This window comes from Dendrobium catenatum, unplaced genomic scaffold, assembly GCF_001605985.2.
Source record: "Dendrobium catenatum unplaced genomic scaffold, ASM160598v2 fragScaff_scaffold_853, whole genome shotgun sequence".
NCBI classification, from domain to species: domain Eukaryota; kingdom Viridiplantae; phylum Streptophyta; class Magnoliopsida; order Asparagales; family Orchidaceae; genus Dendrobium; species Dendrobium catenatum.
Window position 1 is genome coordinate 10,906,653 of NW_021319315.1, and position 10,230 is coordinate 10,916,882.

Here is a 10,230-nt window from a genome sequence, read left to right on the forward strand (position 1 = left end):
ATTTAAGTTGATTCAACTAATCACTGCTTAAACAAGCTTAAAGAATAATCAACCCCTAGACAAAATATAAAGAATTGCACTGAGTTCATTGACACTTAGATTACTCAAACAAGGGAACCCCGAATTAGCCCAAGCATGGTCAAACCAACCTAGTCTAGACCAACTTGACCAAGCATCTTCCTCACGTGGCCCCTAAAATAACGATCATCGAGGAATAGGACATTGATGAAAAATGTTGTTACTAGCAAGAAACATGTTAATAGCCTCTACTACTATAGAAAGCAACAAGTTTTGTGGCCCCTATTGTTGTTGATATAGGGTCAAATGCATTTTATCCATATAAAATTTTTCAAGCATTGATGCTCCATATGTTTGATCTAAATGAATAGGAAATACACCATTTTGGAATTATTCCAATCAATCTATTAGATAAAACTCTAATTTGATGCCACCAAAGCAGTCAAGACACTACCGCCAAAGAAGTGGTACCCTCATATCACTGATTGGAGATGTCATTAATAACAAAAAATTATACATTCAAAATTGTATTTATTATAATTATTATTGCTCTTAATTCTTATCTTTTTATGTAGAAAATTAAGTTAAAATTATCATAATTGAACCAAGCCACAACGCTACAATTTCCCCTAGTGTTGCAGCGCGAGCAGACCAAAGTTGCAGTGGTGGAAGACAGTTGGAGAGGTTTGAATCAACAAATTGATGCGATGAGTAGTCAACTGACACGACGGTTAAGCAATGCCACAGCGCCATCAAGCTAGCATCACTACGACAGTTCGGTTATTTTGGATTTCTATAAATATGAAGCCTAGTGATCATGTGATGGGATTGGCAACTTGGAGAGACGTGGAGTGTGTGTGTGAGTGTGTGTGTTGCTTCTATCGCTAGCCCTTTTGTACATGTTATGTGAGTCTTATACTAGTGGGGAGAGAAGAAAGGAGTGCATAGGAGTCTGTATTTATTAGCAAAGGATTTACGAGTCATTTCTATTTTTGTCTTCTATCTTGTACTTTTTTTGTTCAGTGAAATAAAACTATTTGATGGGGACATCAGATCATAGAAAGTATATCAAAGACGTGGCCGATGATCTACGGCAACAATCGCACCGATCTATTTTTGATTCATTATATGTATTTGTTTCATTTGTTTGCAATATGTATTTGTTTTATTTGTATTTTCCATTTTACCCTTACTCAAGGGACTAGTCATATGTAAGCCCTAAGGACAGTATTGTCTTTTAGTTCTCTTTCATTGTAGGAGGTTATTTATAAGCCCCGTATGTTTCTTTTTAAGTTAATGAAGAATTATAATGAAATTTTTTGCAACATTGTGTTCTTTTAAGAGCTTGAGAGCTTTGGAGAGAAATCCTTAGGAGAGAGGAAATGAATCACCCACCAACCTTGGAAAACCAACCTTGGAAGCATCCGGATTTGTGGCTCTTTTCTACCTTGTTCTTTTCTTCTTCTTCCCTTCTCCTCCCTTCCACCATATGGCCAAGCTCTTTCTCCCAAAGCCGCCGGCCACCTCCAATTCTTCTCACCGCCGGCCAACCCTAATCCCACATCCCACCTCTTGGTCAAGCTCCAAACCACACCCCCTCCCTACCCGGCTAACACCCCCATCCGCCCCATCTCCAAGCCACCCAAATTCCCACCCCAACCCTAGCCTAGTTGTCGGCCTATCCCCTACTCCTTGCCTCCAAAATTCAAAACCCCTCATCATTACTTTCCTTCTCTACATAACCTCTTTTGGGAAAGTCTTGATTTCAATTATTAAATCAATTTTGAATTTTGAAATATTTCCTAAAATGGAATTCTATTTTAGGAAAGTTCTTCAAATCAAATCCAAAAATTTTGAATTGGATTGGATTTAAATCCTCCTCCTTAATTTGGGATTCCCAATTAAGCAAGTAGTAAATCCCCGTCCCTAAACCCCCATCCCCATCACCATGCCGCCGGCCCCCCTTCTCCCTATCTCTCTCTCCCCCACATTAATTCCCTTCCCTCTAATTACTTCAATCAAGCCTCTCATTGGAGATTGATTTTCCCTCCCTTTCTCTTTACTTGAATTCAAACTTCAAACCCTACCATAACCCTAACTCCACCAAAATCTGAACCTAAACTCTCCCAAACCACCTACCTTGGCTAACCACTCTCCCATCCCTTCTTCTACTTGGATTCTTTGGAGAAACTTCTTTCTCTCAAGTAGAATCCTCAGGGACAGCAAAGAGTGTCTTCCACAGTATTTCAACGCCGCGTATCTTATGCATGGTCAATCCTGAACTCAACTCCTTGTTCGTCTACAACGAACAAGGCTTCGTCAACATCCTCCGATCACCCTTCTTCGACGTCAATCCGAGGTAGATAATTCCGTCGAGGAATGCTTGGAGCAGATCATATTCACTTTTCAGAGCCATCGAAGAACAGCTTTCCACCGTTCAGTGGCAAATCACTGTCATGCCAAGACAAGGGTGAACTATTTCTCCCTCCTCAATTTCCTTCCTATTCTCCATCGATTGTGGTTGTGTATCAAGTATAAAAAATCATGCAAAGCTCTCTGCCAAAGCTTAGTAAATGTAGGGAATAAGTGGTGGACTTCTATGCATCTAATCTCATTGTTAATCTAGGGATGTTATTGGAAATCCTCTATATTTGCTTACGTTGAATTTTATAATTGTTTTGTGATCCTAACTATTATTGTGTGACTTGGCCTAAACTAAGGCACCACTTTCTTGTTTTCCATTTTTGATAAGTGGCTAATATTTAATTCTTATTGCTCTTACTTGAAAGCGTGCAAATTCTTATATCCATCATTTAAAGCATTCATAGTTCTACACCACTATTTGTTGCGTTTACTTTTTATCTTCATGGGTGGCTAACTAATTTTATTTGAACTTATAAAAATTTAGAAACAATGTATTGCATAGAGTTGACTTATAAAATTATAAATTGCTTAACATTATTTTTCAATCCTCCATGCTTCATTTAGTTTGTGTATAGGCCATGCATAAACTTAAAATCTAGTGTAATATATAGTCTCAACGGAGGAGCAGAAAAATAAATAGAGGAATTAAAATGTAATCTTCCCATACATAGACATATATTGGTTAGTATTATGGGATATTAAGGAGAGAGATAAAATTTAGTTGGGAGGAAGCCTAGCTAGGACAAGCTCTATCTATTGCATGCATATGTTTTTAAACATCATAGGTTCAGAATTTTAAAAATTGTTGCATTTATCTCTTGCAACTACAGTTTTTACTTTCAATTGCATCAACTCTTACTAATCGATTGAGAAGATACATATAGTGGTTCAATTACTATATTATCAACCGAGATAACCTCTTTGTTCTTCTTTTTTTACATATGGTATGATTTGTTTTGATGAACTCTCTGCTTTTTCATCATCTTCTATTTTTCTTTTTTATGATGAACTATCTTTTGGTAGTGGCACATCTTCTTTGGCCGATGATGGTGGTGGAGGAACATCTTGTATTGGTGGTTGTGAAAGAAGTTCTTTGGCCAATGGTGGAGGTGGAGGTATTGGTGGTTGTGGAAGAAGTTCTTTGGCCAATGGTGGAGGTGGAGGAACATCTTGTATTGGTGTTTGTTCTGAAGGATTCAAAGCTGTATTTTTCACTGATTGGAAGCTGGAGGCAGAACTAGATATATGCGGCTTCTCTGGATTATGATCACACTGCATTTGAAATTCAATAAATTTGTACTTCAGGGAGTCTTGATCTGCCTGAAATTTCTCCACAATATCTTCAACACGATCCAGTCTAGCTCCCAGATTTTCTTGAATTTTATTCAACATCTTCTCAAATATTTCAAAACATTTATTCTGAACAGCCTCTAAATCTGCCCTTCTAATGGGTGGCTGTTCAACAGAAGGTTGAGTGGTGGAAATTTTTTCAGTAGGTGGACGAGTAGAAAGTTGAGTTGGTGGCAGAGGTTGAGTTTCTGGTGGTTCATTATGAGGAGAATCAGGGGGAGAGAGAGGGGGAGAGGGAGGTGGGGAGGGAGGTGGGGTGGAGTCAAGTTTTTTTCTTGCGGAAGCCTTAATTTTCTAGGATGACTGCAATTTCTGTATTTCATGACCTGAACGGGTTTCCAAGTTTTGTATGACAATAATGTTATCCCCGTATTTTTCGGCCTCCTCATTGCTAACATTCTCAAGACAAACATAAATATTCAAAAAATATAAAATGTATTAATTTATTAAAGCGCAACCTTAGCGCAACCATGGCGCAACCGTAGCGCAAAAGTAGCGCAACCTTAGCGCAACCGCAGCGCAACCTTAGCGCTAAGGTTGACGCAACCTTAGCATAATTTGCATCATGTACACGAAAAAATTACCTCACTTTTCCTTAAAATTTAAATAATTTTGCTGCATTCTCTTGAGTAAAGTATAATTCTGTATACCCCTCCCATCTCAAAAAACGCGGTCTTATTTCTGGATCGAATGGTTTATTCAAAGAAAAATGTTCCAAAAACTAAATCTGTATAATGCCAAACATAAAAATTTAAAAGTTAACATTAAAAAGCATTATATATGTAGAATAACCAGTAGGAGTGGAAACTTACCAGTAGAAGAGGAAAAAAACCATTGATGTAACCCAATGATCTTTGCAGTTGAAACTTCTCAAAAATTATGTTGAACTCCCCGACCATGAAGTTCCTTAAGCATGAAGCCCAATTAATGGAAGTGAACTCATTTAAATTATTTGCAACAGATGTGAGCCTTCTAGTGGTTTTATGGTTGTTTAGTGGAAAGAAAATGTTAGATAATAAAAACATAATAAAGGTCTTTATTTTTGTAGCATTATCAGATAATCTGTCTAATTTTGACATTTCTATTTTAATTTCAATTGACAGAGGTCCATTTAGAGGATCAATCCTCCATTTGATATCAATGCCTCTGTTTGGCAAACCTGTTAGAAAATTTTAGTTGTTAAAGTTAAAAAAACATATAGCTATAAAAAATTTCATATTCAAAATATTACATATCAACAAAGCAACCTCGTTAGAAGTGAATTTCAGTACATGACCAAGGACGATGAAGCCTTCATCAGCAGGACTCCAAAATTTGAGAACCTCAAAAAGAAGTGGTATACACTGCTGGAATGCGGGGAACTTCAAAAATTGATGAATATTCAGATTCTTTAATGTTTGCTCCACTTCATTATCAATGATCTCGACAAAAGCATCACAATGTTTCCGAAAAGAAGTAACATAGCATCTAGATGTTACTGACCTTTGATATGGCGTCCTCATCTATAACAACAAAAAAAATCAGAACTATATCGCAACCATAACTAAAGCGCAACCTTAGCGCAACATTAGCGCAACCTTAGCGCAACAATACATTTCATAATTATTTACCTTAAAAGAAGGTTTAAATTCAGAAAAAAAAAACAAAAATTGAACACCATATTGAACATATATGCTAGTTATACAACTATTACTAAACTCTAAAATTTAGTAGAAAGCGTAAATCTTTCATATCATTTGCATCCATTTACGAAGAGAAGAAGCGTGAAAAATCAGAAAATAAACATTTGAACAGTACATTACATTAAAAAAACAATGATAAAATTATAACTAAACCAAACCCTAAAATTTAACATATAACTTAAACGCAATGAAAGAGCAAGTTAGGCGCAACCATACCTCTTCCTGATTGATGATCTTCTACAATCTCGTCGTCTACCTCCGGCGGGAATAAGCTAATGCAGAATTGAAGGTATTGGAGGAATCCGAGAGCGCTTACCAGAGCTGGAGTAACAGTGAAAATGTCGCTTGAAAATAAAATACGCGGCGTTTCCATTCTTTATTTTCCGGAATTCAAATGAAATGCGTTATCTGGTCGGGTCGCTAACTCTGACAAGACATAAAGCAAACATATTAAATTAAAAAATACCTAACAGATGTCGCATTTCTATTGGCGACCGAACGCAGAGATGGCTTCGGTCACCTGACCCAATAATTTGCCATCAGGTCTCTGACAGGCATCTCAACTCTCTTCCTCCATCTCCTCCTATGGTAATAAAAAAAAAAAGACTACTTCCGATTTATCTCTAACAACCCACAATGCAAATAGTGCTTCACCGAAGCCAATAACGCTTTGAAGCTTCACCACATCCTGGCAGTGCTCTTTAATTACTAATTAGTCTTATAAAGAAAATAATTTTGATTTCCAACTCTATATCTAGGGTTGAAACCTAGACCATAAAATCAAATTCAGCAAAAGCAAAAAAGAAATTAAAAAAAATAAAATAATAAAGATGCAAAATCTCAAACATTGCCAGCAAAAGAATGCAATTTTCTATTTTGGTTATCTTCAGCGAATAATATGAAAATAGCTCACTTACAGAGACAATTCTCCAACCCCAACAGTTTGGTACTCCCTCTTCCCCATGGTAACTGTCGAAAGTAAATCAAACAAATACGACGCAACTACTTTACCCAAACAATCCCTCCGGAAAAGTAAAATATCAAAGCAGAATACAGTAACTCGACTCACCCGTTAGAGAGAGGGAACTAAGCGGAGGAGGTGAGGAGAGATCCATCAGCCCAAGAACTGCACGCAATCCGAATCAAGCTCTTTGCTTCCTTTTAACAAATAAAAATAAAGCTGAAATACAATACCTGAGACTTGAATGCTACCCGGCATTGGAGAAAATATTTCTTTCTCTTTGTAGTTCTTCTCTCTGTTTGGAAATACGGCTTAGAGATTCTATTTGTTATTACATTTTATTTATTTATTTCTGTTTTTTTAGAGATTTTAGAAGCTGGGAATAAGTCCGATGGCGGATGGATGTTGGTTCTGCAGATTTGTGGTAGGCTTTTTACCAATGGACCCCAGAACAAGTACGGTGCAGAAGAATCATTTGTGGCCTATAACACATAACAGCCTTAAAAAATTCACATTGAACTTCTTTCCAAAATTATCACTCAATGGCCTTTTTTTTTTTAATAAATGGATAAAAATAGGATTTAAAGCAAAAGAGGATTTAGTAAATCCTGCAAATTCATAAGGGGCTGTGTGGTAGCAGGGTTTGAGCTAAATCCTGCCAAACGCCAAAAAAATACAGCAAGTTAAATCCGCCCAAAATTTGGGATTTTTAAATCCGGGATTTACAGTAGAAAGGGGGAGACGAGGATTTATTCCGCCGTGAGATTTAGCGGGCACTCAAATCCCGTTTGGCAGGATTTAACATAAATCATGCTCATAACCGGCATAAATCATGTTAACTCCTGCATCCAAACAGCCCCTAAATCTCACGGCAAGTTAAATCCACCGTTTCCCAATTTTTACCCTAAATCCCGGAATTACAAAATCCGAGAGTTAGGATTTACGGCGAGAGAAAGCGCTGGAGAAAGGTGCGGAGTTGGAACCGGAAGCCGTCGGTGAGGTTAGAAGCTCGAGATTGTACCAAAAAGGCTGACGGAATTCTGCCTAGTGCCGGTTAAGGACCTACGAGATAGCACTTGTGATCATGAAGATGGTCGTTTGCGTTGCCGTCGTCGATCACCAGGTCTCTGACAGGCATCTCAACTCTCTTCCTCCATCTCCTCCTATGGTAATCCAAAAAAAAAAAAAGACTGCTTCCGATTTATCTCTAACAACCCGCAATGCAAATAGTGCTTCACCGAAGCCAATAACGCTTTGAAGCTTCACCACATCCTGGCAGTGCTCTTTAATTACTAACTAATTACTCTTATAAAGAAAATAATTTTGATTTCCAACTCTATGTTTGAAAAAAAAAAAAACTCTATAATTAAATATATAAAATTTAACAATTTTATATTTGACTCGTTTATGTTCATCAATGGCATCATTTAAAACTTATGAATAAACTTGATATGAAAAAATTTGTTGAGAAATTTGATTCATATTTAATATAGAGATCATGAACAAACTTATTTTTAAGTAATGTTTGAAATTATATATATATTTTTTTTTAATATTGGCTTAAATCTTTATTTAGTATTGTTGTGTCTTGGAATATTCGCGGCGGTAGAGAAATATAAAATTTAACGTCTTAGCTTTGTATGATGATCTGGCACGCAATCAGATAAAAAGATATGGTGCAGCATTCATAAGAGAAAACAAGATTTTTACGTGGAAAATCCTGAAAAGAGGAAAAATCATAGGACCTAACTCGATTTGAATGAATCCACTAGTATTGTAATTGATTACAAATGAGGCCCTTCAGTTGGGGGAAGGTCTTGGCTTGATGTAATAAATATACATCATACAAAGTATGTTACATGGTGAAAACAGAAAGAATCATTGTTGATTTATTCGTTTGGTCAGAAGGATCGTTGTCGGCGGGCAATGGAGGTCATAAAGATCGTTCTCTAGTGATGTAGGTCGAAAGGATCATAGTCGGCGGGCAATGGAGGTCTAAAGAACCGTTGTCTAGCGACAAAAGTCAGAAGGATCATAGTCGGCGGACGACAGAGGTCGGAAGGAGATGGAGGCCTGACATCAATTGGTGGTCTTACAAAAGTTCAGCATTACTTGGTGGCCAGGCAGAAAAACTGGCATTAATTAACAGTCAGGTAGAAGTCTAATGTTAGTTGGTAGCTAGGTAGTATTTCGGCGTTAGTTAGCAGTCAGACAGAAGTTCAGTGATAGGTAGAAATTCGACAACAGGCAGAAGTCTGGCTTCGGGTAGAAATCTGATGACGGATGAAAGTCCGGTGTCGGGTAGAAATCCGTGGATGATCGGCGACAGGAAGAACTCCAGTGTTAGTTGGTGGTCAAGCAAAACTTCGGTGTCAATCGGCTATCAGGCAGAAGTCTGACGTTAGTTGGCATTCGGGCATAACTCAAGTATTGGTAGGTTATTGGGTGGAAGTTTGGCGGTGGTCAAGGAAGAGTCTAGTGGCAAGAGAACTCTTCCTTATCTTTCCTCTCTTCTTCCTTGGGCTCCCTTCTAACCCCCCACCCCCCTCCATCCCCTTCTATGAGAAATGACGGATTTATTTATAGTTTTCTAAGAGTAGCATGGCCCCTAAATAGGAGGAAGATTAAGGGTAAATTGGGAGCGATTTGGATGGACGGTCGATGTGTGAATCCCTTGATTGTGTACCGTTTAATTGGCATTTAAATATCTCAATGATATCATAATTTGAGGATCTTGGGTTCGTTGGATTTGTCTCGTTGAGTCGGTCGATTCGACTATGAACATGTCACATTTGGAAACCATTTAGTAATCTAAAGTATGGATTGAACCTTCCAAATGCGCTTCAAGTCTTTGATTTGGACTCATTTGAGCTCAAATTGAGTTGAATTTGGTGCGTTGGGTTTGTATTTTTGAGAGGTTCAGTTCAACTATAAGTTTATTGAAATAAGAGTTCAAAAGATCTCTGATTTAATTTTTGAAGTTCCCAATTTAATTTTGCCTCGATATTCATGTCCGATCAAGATAACGTTTTTATTATATATAAGTTGTCCTCCTATTTTTAGACATCGAAGCATGCAGAGTCTAAAAATATATATGATAGTATTTTGAATTGGTTGAATAGCAAAAAAATGCCAGAAAATTCTATTCCAAAAAATTTTAAATTTACTCAAACTTGATCATAAAGGCTTCGTTGAGCTTCGAAATGCCAAATTGAGCCTGGAATGTCGAAAAACAGTTTCGGAGACCCCAAAAATGTCCTTGTGTTGAAGTTAGAATTTTGTCATCCTTCCATTTTCTTCTCCTTGGGTCTTCTTCTTAAATTAGAGACATTTCACTATCTTAAATAGGTGGCATCCCCTATCAAATTTCAGTTCCCCTCTCTCGTGTAGAAGTTATAATTTTTTTCTTCTTCCATTATCTCCTTATCTAGCTTCTTCTTACATTAGAGGCATGTCATTATCTGAGATAGGTGACATCCCTTATTAAGCTTTAGTGCCATCTTTTGTGTAGAAAAAGCTTTCTCCTCCTTCCTTTTTTTTCTCCTCTGATTTTCTTCTTACATTAGAGGTATTCTACTGTTTGAGATAGGTGGCATCCCCTATCATGCTTTAGTGCCCCTCTTTTGTGTAGAAAGAGCTTTCTCCTCATTCATTTTTCTTTATTTGTGTTTTTCTTCTTATATTAGAGGTATTCCACTATTCGAGATAGATATAATCCTTATCGAGCTTCAGTGCCCCTTTCTTATGTAGAAGAAGTCATGATTGTTTGAATAGTTGCTATTTGAATGAGTTATA

General features: G+C 37.2%; 1 protein-coding gene across 2 annotated transcripts in view; it reads right to left on the bottom strand.

Moving 5' to 3' along the window:
- The window catches only part of LOC110113099, a 40,451-nt gene extending 33,717 nt beyond the window's left edge, over positions 1-6,734 (bottom strand). The window contains exons 1-3 of one of the 2 annotated variants that reach the window (XM_020845525.2): positions 6,669-6,728; positions 6,544-6,600; positions 6,392-6,443 (exon numbers count right to left, since the gene is read on the bottom strand). In XM_020845525.2, coding sequence (XP_020701184.2) covers positions 6,392-6,443; positions 6,544-6,600; positions 6,669-6,693 — 134 coding nt within the window. In that variant the 5' untranslated portion in view covers positions 6,694-6,728. Of the gene's footprint in view, positions 1-6,391; positions 6,444-6,543; positions 6,601-6,668 lie in introns of both variants that reach the window. The other variant, XM_028697021.1, reaches the window with a different exon arrangement.
- Positions 6,735-10,230: the final 3,496 nt, after the last annotated feature.